General features: G+C 33.5%; 2 protein-coding genes across 2 annotated transcripts; one reads left to right on the top strand and one right to left on the bottom strand.

Moving 5' to 3' along the window:
* Nucleotides 1-2,508: 2,508 nt before the first annotated feature.
* Nucleotides 2,509-9,534, bottom strand: LOC133196220 (heat shock 70 kDa protein 12B-like). Its single transcript, XM_061332133.1, has 4 exons — nt 9,214-9,534; nt 7,736-7,966; nt 7,443-7,599; nt 2,509-3,817 (listed from the first exon to the last, which is right to left on the bottom strand). Exons 1-4 carry the CDS (start codon nt 9,532-9,534, stop codon nt 2,748-2,750), a joined length of 1,779 nt encoding a protein of 592 aa, XP_061188117.1. The 3' UTR covers nt 2,509-2,747.
* A 1,043-nt stretch (nt 9,535-10,577) lies between these two features.
* LOC133196111 (uncharacterized) lies at nt 10,578-18,558 on the top strand. The gene is made up of 8 exons (XM_061332050.1): nt 10,578-10,736; nt 11,479-11,664; nt 12,302-12,358; nt 16,626-16,831; nt 16,964-17,162; nt 17,615-17,704; nt 17,847-17,960; nt 18,222-18,558. The coding sequence occupies exons 1-8, from the start codon at nt 10,578-10,580 to the stop codon at nt 18,483-18,485; spliced, it is 1,275 nt and encodes a 424-aa protein (XP_061188034.1). The 3' UTR covers nt 18,486-18,558.
* Nucleotides 18,559-22,444: the final 3,886 nt, after the last annotated feature.

Raw genomic sequence — 22,444 nt, 5'->3', positions numbered from 1 at the left:
TCTTGAAGCAGTAATTCACAAAATTTGGATCTAGTATTGATGGTTTTCAGCCTGTCCAATTAGATTATCAACGACATTTCATATCAAGCCTTCTCGTATCTGCCTCAAGTTGTAGAATTTAGGATTTATTTCTAAAATTACCCATGATAATATACATTTTCTTTACTATAGATTGTAATCATTAATAAAGCATTCTTCTCCACCAGTTCCTGTCAATTGTCAGCGTGTATTCCTCTGAGGATTCAGATTTTCTGCCCATGCTTCATTCAGTGCCAGAAATTGAATTTTTGTTTTTTTCCCTAGTTAATGGTTTTTGCACGCATTTTTTTCATTTACAGAGCGTTAACTGACCGTTTGATTTAAGACAGATCTTATTGGTATTGATGTTTAGTTGTGACCAGTATTTCTATTTCCGATAATGATACGTTTTTATGTTAGAAAGCCTTCAAAGATCTGGCATGAAGAATTAAAAAAAGAATGCCGATTTATCTAATTTGGATAACATAAATTAAAGACAATTAAAAAAATAATAAAACTAGCAGATTAATTCCGGTCCTCTATTAACAAGGAACATGTGAAAGAAATTGGTATTTTATCAAATATTAAAATTGACAGCTGGGCAAAAAATATGGCAAGAAAGATTTGGAGGATCTAAACAAATTGTTTAGAATTGAATGTACATTGAAAGTGATTTGAGCATACATTTTACACATTTCTTATCAATGACACAATTCTTAAATTTCGATAAACATTGCTATCCATAGATTTCTCATACCATACTTATAGTTTTGTATACAATACATGTACATGTAAGTAATTTCAGTTTAATTCAACTTCTTTAATACATTAAAATGCATTGTTATGATATGAACTTTATTCTATTACTATATCATAATATACTTATTAATAAAGAAGATTTTTGAAATAAAATGCATTTTCACGATAGGCTACATTTAGTAGCCCGTTCTTGAAGAAATGTTCAATGAATATTTTGGGGCTATTTTTTATACTTTATTTGCTCGTTATAACAGTAACCATTTTGTCTGTATGTCTCTTATATCATTGTAAAGAAGATTAAAAAAGATTAAATGCATTATAATGTATACTGAGAATATTGGGCCTTTGTATTTGATAGGTGCATTTCCCGTGACATGACTTTTCCAAATAAAGTATGATTTGTGACCACGTGACCTTGAAGTTTAACCTACTATTCAAAATTTAAACAGTGGTGATAACTTTTAGATAAGAAAACATAGGGCATTCATTTTGACATTTGCATTACCTGTTACAAGACTTTTCTGAATATACTATGGTTTTTGACCTCGTGACCTTAAAGTTAAACATACAATGATACTTTTGAATAAGAGAAAATAGGGCTTCATATTTGTCATGGTACATTACCTTTGACAACACCTTTCAGAAAGAACTATAATTTTTGATTTCATAACCTTGACCTAGAAGTTTGACCTACTTATCAAAATTTCAAGTTTGGCCATAACTTCAGAAAAGTTTTCATATTTTCGCCACATGTGCATTACTTGTAATAAAACCTTTCGGATTGTATTGTGATATTTGACCTCGTGACCTTGACCTTGAAGTTTGATGCAGTTTTAAGAAACTTTAATCTTCGCCGTAACTTTAATTCAAAAGTTTAAAATCTATTATCGTATGATGGACAGAAAAGGTTAGACAGGACACAGAGAAAAAAACCCAGATACAATATGCTATTCTAATTATAATAAAAAATAGCATTCCAACCACAGGGACACCGAAAGAGGGGGACACAATTCTTGAATTTTTTTGTTCTTTGCATACAGCCCTGCCCTGGAGCCAAAACCCCTTGGACAGGGTAATGAATTTCACAATTTTCTCTGAGACACATTTGCTTGTTAGAACTGTTCACTCAGTATGTCATGTAGATGCTTGCTAGTAAAGAAGATTACATGTAATCAATCATTAAGCAGAAGTTGTAAATCTTCAAAAATTAACGTGCGACACTAGCCACCAGTTTTAGCAATAGGTCACCTTTTACAGTGGCTCAGGTGACACACACACAAACCCACCCTCACACACACAATAATAACAAGGATTCTTCAATCATTTAAGCTGTCACGGTAGCTCAGTTGGTAGAGCGCTCTCTCCTTGATCAGAAGGTCGTGTGTACGAATCACGGCCGCGAGTGACCCAAGTCTAAAAAATATAGGTAGCAACTGTTTCTTCGCCAAGCGCTCGGCACTTTAAAGTGAAAGATGCGGGTCCTTTGGATGAGACCTTAAAAACCGAGACCCCGTGTCACGGTAGACGTTGGTACGATAAAGAACCCTCACTGCTCAATGGCCCTAGTCTAAATTTGAAGCCCTTACCGGTATATGGTGACGTCTCTATATGAGTGAACAATTCTCGAATGGTACATAAAACAACACACAATCAATCAATCATTTAATATTCTTCAATCATTCATTTCTACATGAAATGAAATTATTTTAAAATGTTGATTGTTTCTGCGTGATTAAAATGAATATTTTTAAAAAATTAAAGTTATTAGAGGGCTGTTTTCCCTAATGTACAATGTATTAAGTTCAATTCAATATACCAAAGCTATAGTCTTGCCTGAGATTTCTCCTTCACATCACACTATGTGATACCTCTATGTTACACAAATTTAAAAACAATTAATGTAGAGGGTTAGCAGTGGAAATATGTTTGAATTATATAAACAATTTGAAATAATTTAGCCCTGATGTGAGTTATTTCGTTAAGTTATCGGTTTCCAGGAAGTTAAACTTGGCCTTACGTGGATTCCCTGACGCCATGTCCTTAGCTTCAACTATCAGCTCTGTTCCACCAAAAGTCATTTTGACTTCGATTTCCCTATCATTGTTTGATTTCTCCAAATCTACCGACATTTTTCCTACATAGGAGCACGTGCAATCGGTAGTATATTTAGGATATCTCTCAGATGAAACGTAAATTGGAATGTCCACAGTATCAGAGTCTTTGTGTAAAGGTGAGTAATAACGGGGTTCAAGGGGCGTTCCCACTTCAACTGTTTCGTTGACACCCACATGGACGCTGAAGATATCTCTGCATTTATCAATGCCACCAACTTTAAATCTTTTCTCTGGAGGATCACCTGATTCAAAATTTCTATTGGACTGGACACCGTACGTCCATTTTGTCTTCCTGGAAACAATCGTTTTAGGATTATGTCCAAAGAGCACGGCGCCCTTCACAATAGCCAAGCCCGCTTCTTCTGGTATGATGACTCTGTTATTCTTGAAATTGTTTTTAATTGCTTCTTGAATAAGTTTGCATTCAGAAAATCCACCAACCATTAAAATGTTTTCTACCCCATCGCAAAACGGATGCACAAGGAGTTCCTTGACGTGATTAACAATACTTTCACAACAATGTTTAAATAGTTCATGAACAATTTCTCCGTTCATGCGAAGTTTGTCTCCTTTCCACATTAGCTTGTCCTTATGTCTCGTCTGCGAAATCGTTGATTTTAAGTCTTCATCATATTCATCCTCAAAAATGTCTACCAAGGATACCGGAATTCGAAAAGTGATTTTTTCTTTCACATTAGTGGACACTGATCGCTTTTTAGTTTCGAATTCCCGAACAAGTTCAAGGTTATCGGCAGGATGATTTTTCTTGAAATTCAACATCACCGGACTCCCAACAATTCCCATAATCATTTGGATAAATGCTTCGTCGATTTTGGTTCCTCCCCATGCCCCTCCGCTGGCTTTGTGGAGTTCCTTAAGGGTATAATCGGACAGTACCTCTTGAACAGTTACATCAACAGTCCCTCCTGTAAATAAATTACAGCTGTGTATGGGGTGAAAAATAAAATTTAAGTCATCAAACTTTAAAAATAACTTTTGGCATCGGCCATAGCATCGTATTTTTTATTAGAGTGGAGGGGGAAAATTAAAAAAAAATGACAAGAAAAAAGAGACCTAAAATAGTTTGACAAAAAAAAAGGGGAAGGGACCACTTTTTTAAAGATAGGGTAGGGGGTAGTGGGAAAAACTTATTTCGGCAAAAAATATTATGGTACAAAAATAGGAGGGGCAGTTGGCCTAAGTATGTAATTTTCATATATATACATGTATAAAACTCAGAAAAGGGGGTCAAACCGCCTTGCCCCGCGTGCTTATGCTTATAAAATGATGATATAAATGAATATATGGTTAAAAATTAAAAAAAAAAACTTTGATGAATTTGTATTTAAATCTTGTGTGCATGTTTGCATTTTCTAATTCCTTAATTTTCTGATCTAGTTATTTCGTTGTGCCATCATCCAATGTGAATGTTAGCTTTAGCACTAGACAATTTTGATCCAGTTAGCTTTACTTTTTCTTTTTTTTAATTTTAAAGTTCCTTTTTATAAATCCCCTACCGGTGAAACCGGAGGGAACTATAAGTTTTCTCCTCGTCTGTCCGTCCGTCTAGCTGTCTGTCTGACCTCTGTCTGTCAGTCTGTCCCACTTGGTTTCCGCCCTTTTTTTTCTACACACTTGCAGATATTGAGATGATTTTTGGTATATAAGTCTACCTTGATGAGTTACGCAATACGTTTGCATTTCATGTCAGCTTCAATGATTTCTGAAAGAATTATGGCATTTTCAATTTTTAATGGGAGCCACATTAATATATTACTTTTGCCGGTAGGAGACTAGTATTGCTAATGCAATACTCTCAGAGTGCTTGTTTACACAGCTTGTGTAAAAAGACACAGTTGTGTATGTGCTTTTTTTCGATCAATCAAAACTTTCTTGTCAAGTTTACTTAACAATAGTCCTTAGCAATGACAGTTCATGAATATCATAAGTTTCTTATGACCACATTAGCCCCACCTGGAACTGAAACACTGGTCTCAAGTGACAAAAATTATATAGTTTGATGAGGACTCTATAATCTTTAGTCATGCTCCTTGTCTTCTAAAGGTTCACGAGTATAATGAAGATAGGGTACACTGTAACTTCATATTGCATTTAAGACAAGCTTAGCCCCTCCCTTGGACTAATCCCTGTACAGGGGAACATAAACTTTTTTCCCAATATTTTACAGGGCTAGCTGCAGATTGATGCAAAACGTTTGCCTGCTAAATTGTCCATGAGTAATGATGAAGATTTTAAAAGATGTCAAGAGTTTCATTATATCATAACCAGTTAGATTTTGGTCATACGTAAAAAAGTAACCCAACTGTTTTATTTTGCGCTGTTTTAACGCAAACGGGGAAAAGGGAATGTTGTCAGGTAATAAAGAAGCGGCGCCGTGGGGCCTTAATGCAACGTAAACGAGAAAGGTGCCGTATTCCATATGGTCTTCCAATACAAAGTCTAAGAACTGGTAAAATCAGTTTTCTAATTTATAATAACAATCAACATGAATTTCAACAATAGCTTAAAGTCATATATGGCGTATTTTTTATAAGTTCGGACTAACTAAAATTAAAAAAGATATTTCTAGTTGTTTTATTACTTTATATAAAGATAGGACTTTACTGTAAATTACACAATTTAAATCAATCACGTTTCAAAGATATTAGAATTTTAAACAATAACCGATTTATTTACCGACTCTGCATTTAAATAACAGACACAATTTAAAACAAATATCATGGTTATCTTCACTCAATCTCGTATTTTTATTTTTTGGCTCAGATACGCCATATATAGCTTTAATAAGTCAAAATTAGGTCTTAACCGAGTTGGATGTGGCCGGTAGAGCATCGGACACCCAAACTGAGGAAAATATAATGGTCATTAATGGACATAGCTTTTTGTAATATTGAGAGTAAACGATAATTCAAGTCTGACACTAGCTGAGTGTGTTTCTTTGATAGAATGGACATGATCAATTTTCGCATATTATGTAACCCTGCGCTTCTTTTTCTTTTCAGTATATAACCAAATATATTGAAAACTCATCCCAGGAGTCTGAACACTGAACCAAAGAGCTATGAATTTACAATTCTGGCTATGGATAACATGCAAACACGAGAAAATAAATTGTAGTGTATTTCAAATGCATGACCAATTAAGCCCCACCCTGATGCTTAAACTAGGGACTATGAACCATGTTTTTTCCAATTTTGGCCGAGGGCTTAGTATTATTATAATCTTGGAAACAGTTTGCCTGCTTAATGAGCATGAGCGCGTAGAGAACAAAGATGTAATGATTTTTAATATTCAACCAATTAAGCCCCACCCCACAGTCTGAAGAATTGACCCCGTGGCCAAGAATTTTACAATTACATGTATGGTAGAGGTTGAGCACTTATTATAATTAAGATTTTCTAATAAATAATGTATTTTTAATATGTGATCAAGTTAACTCCACCCTGCATGTTGAACCCTCAATCATTGACCCTTCATGATTTTCATAATTTTGGTAGTGCTTACTTCTTGTAAATTATAATCATGCTTCACACTTGATTCCAAGAGCAAAGAAGATTTTAAATACGTGTATTGCATTTGGCTCCACCTCTTAGGCACAAAGAAGAGATCATGAAATTTACTGTTTTTGTTCCCCATTAGATGGTATATAGCAACATTTTATGAAAATGGTTCAGTGGTTCCAAAGAAGCTAAAAATGTTCAAAAGTAAGCGACCAACGAACGATGGTTAACAGAAAGATCATCTCTGTGACCTACAGATAATAAACATTTTTTTTTTTTTATACAATTTACTAATTTACTGTAATTCAGGGTCTTGATCATAATCACTTTTGATGTGAAGATTTATCTGATGTTATCATTACAAAAATTATGTGGATTGCATAAATATGCCATCATAGCTTCTCTAATATAAACTTATGTTTAATTAAAGATTTACCACTTTCAATTCCTCTTACCTTGATATCGTATAACTGAAAACGTAGAAAAATAGCTTGATAAATGTGACTGGGCATAAGATTTTGGATCCAGTTATGGATCTTTTTAAATAAAATGAGATTCTTACAAAATATTATACCATAGATGACCAAACTTGCTAATGTGAGGTTTACTTTCATGCGTATTTTTTTTAAGAAATATGACGTCACAAAGAAAATCAGATTAATTAGGGTCTTTTTTCCAGGCAATACATCATTATTTTGTATTACAGTTCCTTCCGAAGTTATGGTTTTGGTAATGACACGTGTCATTGTTGGAAAGTTTATTTCCTTTTCTTTAATTTGTTACACAACGTGACATGCGCTGATGAGTCTGCCCCCCCCCCCCCTTTCCCCGGATTCCATCACTTAATCCCTTAAACACACACAAACTTGTGTTTCGTCAGTTTGTTAATATTGTACGTTTCGATGTGTATAAAAAAATTATCAGTTAAATGAACAGAACAAAGAATTTTTCAAGAACATTGCAAACAAATTGTGAATCATAAATTTAACTTGTAAAAATGGTGTATTTTACATATCTTGGTAAGTCTTACCTCCCAAATCCAACACCATATAGCGAGTTCCGGGTTGAAACATGGAGAGATTTGTAGAACTTGCTGTGGAGAGTCTCTCTAGTGGTAGCATTCTGCAATATAAAGCTGCCGCTTCCGGCTCCAGTGCGAGGCTTAAATTCTCGCTCTCAATACCTGCCTGGTGTTTTAGAGACGATATATTCATTAACAATTTCTTTAATTTGAACTTATATTTTGGTACAGAATAGATATATCATTTATTTTCATGCGTTTTATAAGAAATATGATCTGACAATAAACAATTTCAAGCATACCTCTTTTGCCGCCTCCCTCATAAACTGTTTAGATTTATCGTTCCATATTGCGGGTATTGTCAAAACCCAGTGAATGCAATCATCTTCTTCGACCAAGGCGTCCAATCCTTTGACTTTAAGATGGGTTAGAAGGTGATCTTTCAGATACCGTATGCTGTGGGCAAAGACTGTCATGGCGGGGAGCTTTTTTTGGCCGCTGTCGTCTGCTATTACTGTTTCGCGGTTCAAAGTCTAATTCGTAATTACAAAGAAACATCTCTAAATGCAAAAAATAATTTCGTTTGACCTGTACATGATTATTAAAATTTAGGCTGTTTTTTTTCATCCTGTAAAAAAATCATTACGAGGGTTGTCCCCAAATTCCGTAAACTGAGTTCATATCTATTGCAGAAATCATGGTATCTTTACATAATTTTGTGGGTGTATAAAGTGCGTTTTTAGCTGATAAATTACGAAATTTTAACATCATTACTTGAAAAACGTACGTTTAATTGGAATTTTAATGTTACCGTGTCCTACCACCCGGCGCAATCTTCGACGTCAAAAAGTACGTAAACGTCACCGGTACGAATTTTTTGGGAAAATGCATTACTTATCAGAATCACATTTTCTACTTTAACATAAAGATTTGTGAAATAAATATGAAATATTATAATTGTTATGATGTACTTAACATTAAAATATACGCCCAAAAAGTTTAAATTGCATGCATCTATTAATAATTTATAAAAATCTCATTATCTCCGAGGGACTTTTTGTTCGTCTTTCTGCACTGTGTAGCTTTGACGACGATTTCTTTGTCTATTTCTTTCGGCTGGTCTCTTTATTTGCTTCGTTTTCCATATATACCTTGAAAAACTTCTTATGTCATTCAAATAATACATACTTGAGTATATCTATGTGTTCCAAACATTTGTTTCTTCTCATGCACCTCTATTAAAGTTCCGATCTACAATTTATCCTATTCCATTGCGCCGCCTGTGTCAATGCGGCGTCATTTTTTTTACACAGTCAAGCGTCTAGCCAGTGCAAATAAACGTTAAAACATTCTTATTAATGAAGGCATATGCGTTAAAATTGGAATAAAGATAGTTATTTATGTAATTTGAGAAACTATCATTTTTATCCCACGAAATTTGGACAAGAAATTTCTTTTTTGCAAGATTTCACATTTTATATACCGATTTTTAGTAGCAAGTTTTGAGATTGCGCCGCCTCTTTACATCAGACATTGAATTATTTCATTTAAAAAGGATAAATGTGTGTAATTACGCAATGTTTTACACTAAAAATATTAGTTGTTAGTAGTTTTAGTTATTTTGAAAGTTTCATTAGTTTATGACACTGGGTTACTACAAAACGACGCTTGTCTACGGAATTTTGGGACAACCCTCGTATTATGTAAAATTTGTCTTATACATGTTATAAATTTAAAAAAACAACTAGAATATATATTCCTAATATTATAATTTCCTCACCATATTATTATGTAACATCATTTTGAACCTCCGAAAGAAGTACCATGAATGATGTTTTTCTTTATTGGCAAGATCAGTGTATGTATCTTCAGCCTCGTATCCAAACGAATGAAAACTTTGGTCAGATTTCAGCAAAAGACACGTAGGGGTTTTCTGAGAAAATAAATTCTTGTGTCCAGCCACCCATGTTGTATTGGCCATGATTTTCGTGGGATCCTTTTCGTATTCATCTTTGAAAGAGAAGGCATAGCCCGAGTACGTTGTACCAAAGTCAATTGCAGCTACAAGGACTTTAATACCTAGTTTTTGTTTGTCCGCCATTCTACAAGAGATATAAAGAACAATTCAACAAGCATAGAGAACAATTCAACTTGGAAGTCATGGAACTCTATCAAATACATTTAGACATAATACGAATCAAAATAAAACTTTTCTGATTTCAATGTCACTTGGCTATAACTTAATCAATTTTACCATAGACCTAAAGCAATGCTTTAGGTCTATGCTTTTACCAATTATATTGGCGGATCTATACAGAGGGGTCGGGGGAGAGTCACGTTTTAGAAGAAAATGTCTCTTACTACCCTCCCCCTCCCCGAAATAGGATTTCCAGGTTTGGGCAAGTTGTTTAGGTTTTCTTCTTTGTTTTTTTTTCTTGTCCAAAAAATGTTTAAGTCAAGTTTGAAACAGTTGATGTGGAATATATATGAGAGAAATAACATTTAATATCCAAATGCAAGCAAGTATGAAATTAATTAAAATCTTACTTTTTTTTAAAAAAGCTTCAAATATGCATCTTTCAATCTTAACCTTATTTTCAGCTACGCAGATTTTTATAGTACAGTATGGTTATCTACTTTCGGTTTGATTTTTGTTTACAAATGGCGTCCTAGCTGGAATTTCGCACAGTATACCTATCATTATTTGAAGGTAAACAAAATAACGATATTTTACCTAAGGTCCTTATATCCATGTTCTTTTTTATTGTAAATGAATATAAAGTCGTCAATGGCAAAGCATTTCACTAACTTCTATTATATAACTAGATGTAAAGTATTAAGCTTTAGTCACTGTTAGTTGCAAATTTTACAAAATGCCCATTATCTTTCTCTACTGAATACAGATTTACGAATTTATTAAGCTATTCAATCTATTTGACTTCTGTTTTCAACGGTATTAAGCATTAAGCAATCGAGAATCAATCAGTTTATTTTATTAAATTTTTTGTGAAATCATTATATGCCATAGAATGCTTCATGCGTATATATACATATACAGTTATGCACAAGCAAAGTATTTTCTAAAATGCATACGTGAATTGCTTATTGGTAAAAAGGTGCATGTACTTTTGTTTTCAAGTGAATATGCCAAGGAGTAGAAAAACGATAAAATCCGTCCTCGAGGAAGCAGAGAGGCTTCATAATAAAAAAGGTGTTCATCAACAGCTAATAAAGAAAGCTAAACAGGAATACGAAGACCTCGCAAATCACGCTACACTGCTGAAGGAAAGCAATCCAGATGTTGTAAGTATACTGTGGTATGGAATTAGCTGCAGATCTGTACCTCGCTAGTCTGAAAAAATTGGGATGGACGACCAGAGACAGTGCCTCCCATTGTAAAAATTCTATATAAAGTGCACTGTTTCTCCTTATATTTAAGTTGCCATCTTAAAATATTACTTACCGTGTGTTCCTAACATATTCTTTTACACATCAAAACATTTCCCATAATCGTTGTTGATAGCCCTCCTGGACGTTGAATTAAGACCATCCAAAATTTCGCCCATTTATACTGCTATTTTGGGTGGCAAGACAATTCGGTCCAGCGCGCCTTGTGCAGATGTCAATTACAGGGGTCCAATACTAAATCAAGCGTTTGTGAAGAATTTGGGGAAGTAACATAGAACCGGGAGCAACTTTTTTTGCGCAATAAATATATTACATTTTTTTTCTATGGATGGCACAGTAGCTCTCCGATCTCTCTGGTTTGAACATATTGCAATTAATATATAAATTTATGTGATCTTAACATGGCATGTTTGAACGGATCAAGAAACTTGTTTTGTTGTTGTTTTTTCTTATTATAATTTTTTTAAAAAATGCAATGCACATGTATTTTTTTTAAATCGAATTAATTTAATTTAATCAGTATTTTATTATGTTAAGTCAATTACATAACTGGATTGGACATCAGGCGTTGCCTATACATGTCTTCTCCAAGAAGCATTCTTTAAATCGTATTCGAAATATTCAAACTTTTCAACAGCACGAAGAAATGAAGACTAGAATAGAAAAAATGCCAGGAAGTTTGCATTTAAGGCTGGAGAAACCCAAAGACTTCGGCAGTCTACATGACTTTTTAGTATCTCAAAACAAAGAAATAGATGTATGGAAAAGTTATGCACTGTTATTGGAATGTCGAAAGCACAAGTTAGAATCTTCACCTGCTAAGGTTAGTTCATGTTCTCTCAACAAATGTGATGTAAAGTAAAGGTGTTCAATTAAACGTACATGTAAATCAAAATATCATTATCTACATTAGATCTAAATTGATTTAGTTATTCGGCAATCTTTTTGAAGGATGTTAATTTTCTATATTTACATTTGCAAATGTTTTCTTTTCTATAACACTATTAAAAGCAACGCGTATCTATATCCGTATAAACACGGGTTCCTCTCGTCATAAACGTTCGACGTAATTTCTCAGTGACGTCATAAAGGGTCGACGCGCAATCAGAGGATCAAACACGTGCCGTTAGGTTTGAAAAATAAAACGTTTCACGCGTTAAAGATTATAATCAGGCAAATATATAATATGAATAAGTCACAAATGTAAATATAAGTAATAAGGTATCATTTTAAAACATCTATCGGGCTATAAATATGGGTTGGTTCGAGATGAAATTTACCATAAAGCCCTTCGGGCTTTATAGAATTTGATCTCGTGACCAACTCGTATTTATATCCCGATAGATGTTTAAAAATGATACCTTATTTCTTGAATAAAGTAATAAAGATAAGAAAAAAACAAATTATGATTTATCTAAATTTAACCCATATAACAATAAATTTATTGTGTAAATATGTAGAATAACAGATCTGTTGTTAACTCTGCAAGGCAAAGAAAACCAACTAACGCAGGAAAGGTACGTGGTTTTAAGAAATAATTGCACTCGACATTGCAATTAACATTCTTTGTGCCGCGGGCCTATTTTGGGCCTATTTTCAAAAACTACGTTAAGTGCCATGGGCCTATTTTGGGCCTACTGTTAACTCATTACGTCACAGGTAAAACTGATTATGACGTTCCGTCATCATTCGGAGTTTCGCGCCATTTTGGCCTCTTGTTAAAGAAAACAATCAATCATTTTACCATTCTTTTACTGGAAAATTATCTGAAAGAAAAGGAATTTTAAATGGGTATTTCATTTGTCTTGATTTATTGGGAATTTTGTGATGCAAGTAAGCTTTATGCTATAGAAAACAAAGTCAACAAATCATCTGATTTCGGCATGAAACGTCAAAACGAAGTGATTATTTCTAGAATACATATTGGTCATTCAAAAATAACAAATGAATATTTACTCACTCGAGAATTGCAACCAGAATGTATATCATGCGAATGTCCGTTAACTATCAGTCATATTCTTTTGGAATGTACCGATTTTTCTCCTTCTCGAAGTAGACTTTTTAAAAATGTGCAAACGATGCATGAACTTTTTACAAATATAAATGTTTATACAATTTTAGAATTTTTACATGAAACTAATTTTTACTGCAAAATTTAAAATGATATAACTTAAGAATTTTGTATATATATTTTAACTGTTTACATACTTTTAAATTTTTGAGTCCATCGGATGGGACGTTAAATGGTGCCCCGTGTCAAGGATAACAACCCCCATGGCACATAAAAGATCGTTTCTCTGGTTTTCGAAAAAGAGTAGGCTCACTTGGGCCGCCAGAGAATCCTAAAACTTCATAAATGGGCAAATACACTTAATTTGATCGCCGAAATATGGCTGAAATATTGCCGACTTGGCGTTAAACAATAATAATCAATCAATCAATCATTTGTCTTGATCTTTAGAAAATGTAAACAATGCATTCTGATTTGAAATTAAGCAATTTTTCAAGATTTAAATCCTAGTCTGAACTATACAAGCAATCAAAGTTCCAATGAAACACGAGAATAATTTACCATCACCTACAAGAACTTAGTGTTTTGATCGTGAAAATACTAGTAATGCAATATCATATTGTAATTTTTGTAAATATTTTTTTTTTATCTTAAACCGGCATTGTATAGTATACAGTTTAACAATGTAACATTTAAGCCTTGAAGAGCCATTTGACCGATTTTAAAAAGTTTTAACCTCAGGAGCATAACAAAGAGTTTATTTTATACAGAGAAATGCAGATTACAACAGATTACATGTCACATAATCAAAGAAATTCGGCAAAGATACAAGGAACTTCACAGATAAACCTTCTATTCTGGAATACATGTAGTCAGTGCATGACATCGCCAATTGCCGGAGAAGATTGCTTATGTCCATTGAGCAATTACGGCTCTTATTTCTGCAAGAAACAACTGTGACATAGAACCTCTGCATGTTTATATGTCCCCATCCAATTAATTCCATTCATTCTGTTTGTTCAAATGACCGATACGTTTCTTTTAGGCACGAATTATTGATTTTAACTGCCGGGGGAGGGGGGGGGGGTATTAGCTGGGTCATACTTTTTTCGCATGCTTCTCGTGATTAAATTAATGCAAGAATTGTGGTAGGTATTTACAATCAGAGGGTAGGCAAAATATCTTGTCGGTCGAAATTGGGGCAAGTACCACCCCCCACCCCAGGCAAATACCCCTAATATCTTGATTTCCTCTCAACGTAACTTAAACTAGTAGTAATATATTTCTTCATTTTCTAACAGCTGTGCGTGGCATTTCTAATGAATTAGATATGTCAATTAACGTTTCCCTTTGCTCAAATGTTCCTCACCTCTCCGTTGTAATTTTGAAAAATCATAATATACTTATATATACATAGTAACCTTGTCCTTTATTTATCAACCATGTTATTTCAGTTGTAGGATCGCACATTAAGTGATGCCGATCGGCAAAATGTTTGGCATGATCGTGTACTCTGTTTTAAAAATATATGAAAACTTTTATACTTTTTAAGGTCAATTTCTACTTACATGTACATGTAGACGCACATTGTAAGTTACATGTTGACGGAATATTTAGTTTTAACAAATGAAATGCTTCTTAATTTTTTAAGGACCTTGAAGGTGTTTATATATCTTGCACCAAATTCAAAGCACTGGCACTTGTTTCTTTATTTTTTTAACCCATAGCATAAAAATAACATTATTACACCATGGGTCAAAAAATTATTACAGAAACAAATGCCTGTGATTCAAGTCATAAACACTGTAGAAAAATGTTGTAATAAAATCACAATAAAGGACAAAATAAGTTTTAATAAATCAAAGTCTTTTCATTTGATTGACTCAAACAATCCACAGATTGCATCCGAGTTGCCGTTCAAGGGTGGTAAGGACGAAGAAAACTTACTATTGGAAGTAACGTACGTCTTATTCGGTGTATTACAGGTTATTATTTATAACACGATTACAAAATGTGACAGGAAAAGATCAACATATAAACGTTTGAACAAATATAAAATAATAATAATTTAAAACAATACAAATGGTTCAGGGAAAGGTGTGAGTGTGCACAGACCCGTATAACGCGCGGGGGGGGGGGACCCCACTTTTTTCTGAGTTAAATTTTTTAATATTAAATCTTTATTTGATGCTGCCCCACATCCCTTTTTTGCTGTAAGGTCAAGCACTGGCGAATTCAATGATTTTTTTAATGTGCACCAAAAAAAGTAAGAACCACCCCACCCCCAAACATACGACATAGGATTTTTGCGTTCAGAACAATGTTTTTTTTCGGGGGGGGGGGGGGGGCTTGTCAGATGAAGATCCCCCCTGACTTTCAAAACTCTTGCTACGGGCCTGGTGCATGTGATAATATGTAAGGTCGATCTACGTTCAAAAATATGTTTAAGGTGTACGAACCAAAATTAACCGTTTTCAAGTCCGATAGAATTTCCATGTTTAAGAACACACGTACTTTCACTGGTACATGTAGATCCCTAAAACTTATAAGTAGTTCTTTATGAATCACTGTGTTTCAATTACACTGCATTTGTATATTTTTTACTTTACTCGTGTTGCGATCATTATATTATGCAGTATATACTTGAACCACGGGTACTTGACGTTACATATTGTTCTTATTTAAAAAAAATATAACCCTCTACCTAATCTACTAAAAATATTATTTGAGCAAAAATTTTGTGTGTTCTGTAAATGTATTTTTTTTTCGGAGAGGACTGTCGTTGTAGAATTTGTTCTTTTATAATGTCTCTATTTTAACGATTTTCTGCAGAGGCGAAAACCCATTTTAAAATACCTAAGTTACCTACATTGTTTGTGACGTCACAGTTATGTTACATCATAGATTCAACGTAATAGAAAACTGTCACGGCACTGTACGTAATTTGAACTGGAAATATGTACGGCAGCAAAAGGGTTAAATATCCTTTTCATATGCTTTAAAAATTGTTATCCATTTATACATTTATGCCATGAAAGATTAGATTACTAACATTAAATGTATTGTAAGGCTTTTTCTGATAATTTCAATGCACCAGCTGAATAAAACAATTAAAATCCAACGTTAAATGCAGGCATCAACGGTAAGCCTCAAACAAGGCCAACCAAGGAGTTCCAATTTCTTCTCATCAAATATGGTATGACATATAAAATGATCCATTATTTATCTGCAAATAATAGTAATAAATTCAAATACATATACAGTGTATAAAAGATGAATGCATAATTCCATGCAAGTATTTTACTCCTAAGGATCGTTATGGTTCACCTTTTGAAGTACTTACATGTACATGTGTACATTCAATACAACGTTTGATGCGACTGTTATTTTCTCTTTCAGTACATGCACCTAAAGAAAGAATTTTAATATTGTAAATACTGAATATGTTTTTGAGAACGGGGTTTATTTTTGCAAAGTTAAGTTAGCTTTTTCCAAAGATAAATCAACATCATAAAAGGAATTGCAACTAGGGCCTGATACAATTACATATTTGTTTAAAATACAATAGTTATAGAACGCCTCAAACCTACTACAGCATTGGTCAACATTAGATCCTGATATCAGAAGCAAAAGAAAACTTTATTTACATGTACACTATGCACAACAATAAATTAATGATGTTTACGTTTATTGACTTGTCATGTTGTTAAGGGCTATGATTGACCTAGTCTGTTTTGTTTAAATAACTGATATATAAAAATTTTTACGTTCAGAGACAAAGCTCAGGACTTGTAGGCAATGGAAATAATAAAGGACCAAGTCAACGCATTAGATCTCAGACAATTGAAAATGGTGAGACACAACAACAAAAGCAACAATTCAGAGAAGAAATTGAACATATTAAACTTATGGAAGAAAACGAAAAACTCAGAGAAACAGTACGAGAACAAAAGCAACAAACTGAAGAACTTACAACAAGGTAATAACCATTATAGGTAGGATCTGATGACTAAAAAGTTAAAATGATACATATTCCCTTATGTATATTACAGCAAGAACAAATTAGTGTTCTTGTATTTGGTTGTCATTAAATATCAGCAAAATTCTGCAGATTAAGCAGATATGCAAGTCAACAATTAACACAGGGAAACCCAAATATAGCTGACCTAAGTGATAAAAATCGACCAACTAAAATTGGAGAGAAGTTTTCCTTAGTGTATGATGACCAATGGTCAGAGGCTTTTGAAGCATTGAAAGTAGGAGGAAAGACAGAGGAAACCGTAGTTACGGAGCTAGCACGTTTAGTTAAGGTATAATTACTTACTGGTATCAATAGGAAGGGTGACTATTTATCTAAGGTATAATTACTTACTGGTACCAATAGGAAGGGTGACTATTTATCAGGTATAATTACTTACTGGTACCAATAGGAAGGATGAATATTTATCCCTCTAACAGCAATGCAAAAAATCAATGGCACACTTTTGTTGACTGAGAAAAAAAAATTCAAATAAAATAATTTAATTTTTCTGTTGCATTATCATTTTATTCATCGTTTATCTTTCTGTCTCTCTTGGAAGAGGTTTATTTTCACCAAAAGTATTAGGATAGAAATCTTATAAAAACATCAATGTGAAAAAATATACATCAGCAAGTTTGAAAAAAAGTTTTAATGGTCTAAAGATAATCTAGAGAAATGTGATGCTTCTACGTGACATTACTGTATGTGCAATACAAGTTACAATACATCTCAATATTGTAGGAATGTTACAAATTTTCTGATGAGACTAAAGATAAAATGAGAAACGAATTAGTGAAAAGAACAGCCGAGGTGATCAGGAACCCGTTGCAAGTAGGTCTTATTTGACAGTATGTCGCGCAAAAGTAATAAAACAATTATAAAAGTGTATACATGGTATAGAAAAATATTTTTTCAATCTTACTAAATTGAAGTTATACTCTACATTGTGTAAAGTTTAATTTCAACCTTTCAGTCATCATTGTCAACTGCAGAAGAACCAAAAGATGTCAATTTAACAGGATCAAATGTTATTTTTAATGACCTTTTGAAAAAATATGGAGAACAGTCAGTCAAATCTCTTCAAATAGTAAGAACATCTGGATTATTATTCTTTATTCATTCTGAAGTAGAGTTGTATGCATGCCTATTAGTAAAACATATTTATGTGTAATGAAATACCTCAGTAAAACAGATATCGATAACACAAATAATTGTGTTTCGTAACGTCACAAACCTTTCCAATGTTATACATGTACTTTCTTGCTTTTTCGCTTTGTTTTTATGTATTTGCTAAGATGAAACACAAATTAAGACTAAATGAAGAATGACTTTTAATTACTTCATTTAGGCGTTTAGAAAACAGAAGGAGAGCTACACACGTGATAAAAGACTTACTGATTATCTGGACATTCTGGTAGAACTCACGTGGAACATGGTCGTACAGGATCCGCCAATGACCCTAAACTTTGCTAAGAACGGAGAAAAAATAGATGAAAAGTCATTCAAACACTACAGCAAGAAAGGCAATGTCGCACTCGTTTGTGTTTGGCCTGCTTTACACCTGTATAATGGTGGACCAATTGTATCAAAAGGCTTTATTCTTCCTCAGTAATGCTTTTTACTACTGCCAATCAACAATGTATATGAAGTCCATATTAAAAACTTTGTCAATTTTCCCCCCATTTAATATTAACGTAATTTCATATGGTTTTAATGTTTGATGCAAGAAAGAAACCATTTTTTTAAATCAGATATTCTGCTAAGTACGTGTAGCTTTTACTACTTTAAATTGCACGCACTTGGTTTGTAGTTGCATTTTTTTTTTCAAGTACATGTATTTAAAAAAATCAACAAAGATATGAATTGATGTTTATTTATATAAAAGGTGAACCAATCATATCATTTAATTTGCATAGTAATATTTTTAGCGCAATTTCCGTCCGAGTGATTCATTTCATGACTACAGAATGTGTTCAATCCAAATAGAGTATGAAATATACTCGGTGGATTTTTTTAAAACTGTAAGAATCAATTCAAGGATTTTTTTTTTAGTTTTTACAATTGTCATCCTTATTATTCATAATAATATTCTTTGTTTCAGGTTTTTTTTAACCACACTTTTAAAAAATAAATAATTTTACTGTATTGTTCTCGTAATGAAAATATTGAAGTAATCAATCGTTGAAAGTTTTTCAACTCTGTAAGGTGTAGAAAGGGAATACTGTATACAGGGTTATTTTCGCCTCGTGTTATTTTCGCCCTCTGATACTTGCAAACAAATTTGCCCAGTTTTAAATTTGCCCAGTTCTATTTAAGAAATTCTACAATGTTCTTTGAATTCGCCCCGTTTTAAATTCGCCATTGATAGTAGGGCGAAAGGGGCGAAAATTTCCCTGTATACAGTAGTGTGCTTTATAGAAGGAAATATCGCTGTTAGATCTATATCTTCCATTATCAGCTGTGTTTCATCACTCACGCGCAGTTCTTTTTTCATTTTGATAACACCTAGTATGATTCTTTATTGGTTGCTTATACCTTTGACGATTCTCGAGGGTCCACTCTCTAAGTTGAGGGTTGACTTTGTCTATCACTCCTAATTTTAGTGTACCCCCGCAAACGAAGTTTAGGGGGATATTGGAATCACCATGTCCGTCTGTTTGTAGACGAGATTTTGTCCGGACCTGTTCTCGGAGACTTGCATGGATTTGTCTGAAAATTTGTACACTTATTATTCACCATATGGAGGTGTGCACCTGCTATTTTCATCATTATTGGGTAATTTTTCTGCATTTTACATTTGTTTTTTTTTTCATTTATTCTGACTTAGTCATTTTGGCTTTATGTACATATAGGTCTGAGAAATAGAATCCAGAACTGCCAATTGGTACATCTGTACAAAATGTGAACTGCAGTTTAAAACTACTCATTAAAACTAAGAATAAAATCACCGAGTCTAAAAAAAGGTTTTTTGATAGATAGTCCCTACAAATCCAAGATTCATGCAGTAACCTTATTAAAAAAAGTTGCATCAAGATAACACAGTTCTTTTTTTTCATTATATAAAGCTTTGTAACAAAAGAAAAAAATCTTTGTTTTCAACAGAATGATATAGATATGCCTTTTCCATTGAACACAGTGCATTACAAAGCAAGCGTAAATCCAGTTGTCCCTTGGGAGTAATGAGTGGACATACATCCAGTTAAAGATTAAATAATAATGAGTTCTGTGTGGGAAGCTGTTAGGGCATCTCTGATCAAGCAGGTGTTATCTATATCTCCTTGGAATTGGGCAGAAAGAAATAAAGATCTCTGTTCTCTAGCTCTCTTAATTTATAGTCTGTCAAAATACATAGTTACTGGATGACAAGCCATTTATTTTTAAAATGAATTTGATATAAATTATCAAGATTAATTTGATTTTGTATAATTAAATATGATATTTTTTTTCAACTATCAATTTGCAGAGCATCATGTCTCACAAAGAAAACAGATAGTTGCAATTTATTTTTTTATGAAATAAAAAACGACTTTCAAGTCATATAATATTAGTATCAATGTTTTATTAGGCTGCACCTTAGTTTCATTCATTAAAAATGTAATCAGCAAGTATATTTTTACTCTAAATGTTTAGGCAAATTGTGAACACTTCCTAGATCTATAAAATATTAGAAATTTGGCACCTTCTCTAAACCCAGAGTTTTTATTGCACAATATTAGATAAGGTTTTACTAACTCTTTTTAAACACGCTACTCTTTTTAGCTCGCCTGAGCCGAAGGCTCAAGTGAGCTTTTCTGATCGAAATTTGTCCGTTGTCTGTCGTTGTCGTCGTCATAAACTCGTCACATTTTCATTTTCTTCTCAAGAACCACTGGGCCAATTTAAACCAAACTTGCCACAAAGTATCCTTGGGTAAAGGGGATTCAAGTTTCTTCAAATGGAGGGCCATGCCTTCTTACAAGGGGAGATAATTATGATTTTGCAAAAAATTAGAAGCATCATTTAAAAATCTTCTTACCAAGAACCTCTGTGCTTGAAAGTATGAAACTTATGTGGAATCATTGTGAGGTAGTGTAGATTCAAGTTTGTTCAAATCATGACCTCTGGTGGTAGGATGGGGCCACAATGGGGGATCAACGTTTTGTATAGGAATACATAAGAAAAATCTTTAAAACCTTCTTCTCAAGAACAACAAAGCCATGATTGGTCATATTTATACGGAAGCATTCTCAGGTATTGTAGATCCAAGTTTGTTCAAAATCATGACCCCTGATGGTAGGGTGGGGCTACAATGGGCGGTCAAAGTTTTACATATAAATACATAGGGAAAATCTTTAAAAATTTTCTTCTCAAGAACATAAAAGCCATGATTGGTCATATTTATATGGACGTATCCTCAGTTAGACTAGAATCAAGCTTGTTCCAATCATGATCCTAGGTATAGGGTGGGGCCACAACGGGGAATCAATGTTTTACAAAGGAATACATAAGAAATTCTTTAAAAATCTCCTGAAGAACATAAGAGCCATGATTGGACATATTTATATGGAAGCATCGTCAGGTAGTGTAGATTCACTTTTGTTCAAATCAAGACCCCTGGGGGTAGGGTGGGGCCACAATGGGGGATCAAAGTTTTACATTGGAATACATAGGAAAAATCTTTAAAATCTTCTTCTTGAGAACAGAAAAGTTGTGATTGATCATATTAATATGGAAGCATCCTCAGGTAGTGTAGAATCAAGTTTGTTTAAATCATGGCCCTCGGTGGTAGAGTGGGGCCACAATAGGAGATCAAAGTACTTAGGTGAGCGATGTGGCCCCTAGGCCTCTTCTAAATCATAATTTGTATCCTCTTTTTTATACCACCTTCTCGGGTGCTCCTTATACATAGGAGGAACATCCCTTACTGAACTGAACTTTTCATGTCTATGATGGCACAAAATTCAGGCACAGTGTATGTTTGTAAACATCAACGATTAATTTTTCTTATTCTTTGAACTTATATTTCATTTTGGCAGATCATCGAGGTACTATTTAATACTTGGGACGCAGGCCCGTAGGAAACAGTTTCACTTTGATGGGGCACAACCATACATTTTCAGTTTGGGGGGAGCACTATAAACTACCAAAATTTCTTGACAAAAAAAGGTCATCAGAATTATTGAGGGGACACAAGCATATAGTAGCTATGTTTCATATAATATTCTCTATATCGGCAAAACTAGGGGGGGGGGCACAAGTTATTCTTTAGCTTTCTTATTTGTGTTTTTGTTATTTTCTAGGGCTATCTTGGTTAAAGAAGCCAATATGAAATGTTGGTGTGCTCTTGCTTATTTGAAATCCATTTAAAGATGGAGATTCAGAATAACTGGTTGTGACACAGTGAAGTGTTATTGCAGCATTTCGTAAAACGAACGGACCAAAAATTAAAGTTACATTATAGGGTACTGAATAAATCTACTTCAATATGATCAAAATTTCTGTTCAAGGAAAATTAAAACGCTACTGTGATATATAAGTTGATGTATATACAATATGTGTACTTATCTCCTGAGATAACACATGAGATAACAT

This window comes from Saccostrea echinata, unplaced genomic scaffold, assembly GCF_033153115.1.
Source record: "Saccostrea echinata isolate AGI-Se365-2 ecotype Australia unplaced genomic scaffold, CSIRO_AGI_Sech_v1 ptg000030l, whole genome shotgun sequence".
NCBI lineage: Eukaryota > Metazoa > Mollusca > Bivalvia > Ostreida > Ostreidae > Saccostrea > Saccostrea echinata.
The sequence above is the reverse complement of the archived record's forward strand: the minus strand, read 5'-3'. Positions and strand labels throughout refer to the sequence as shown.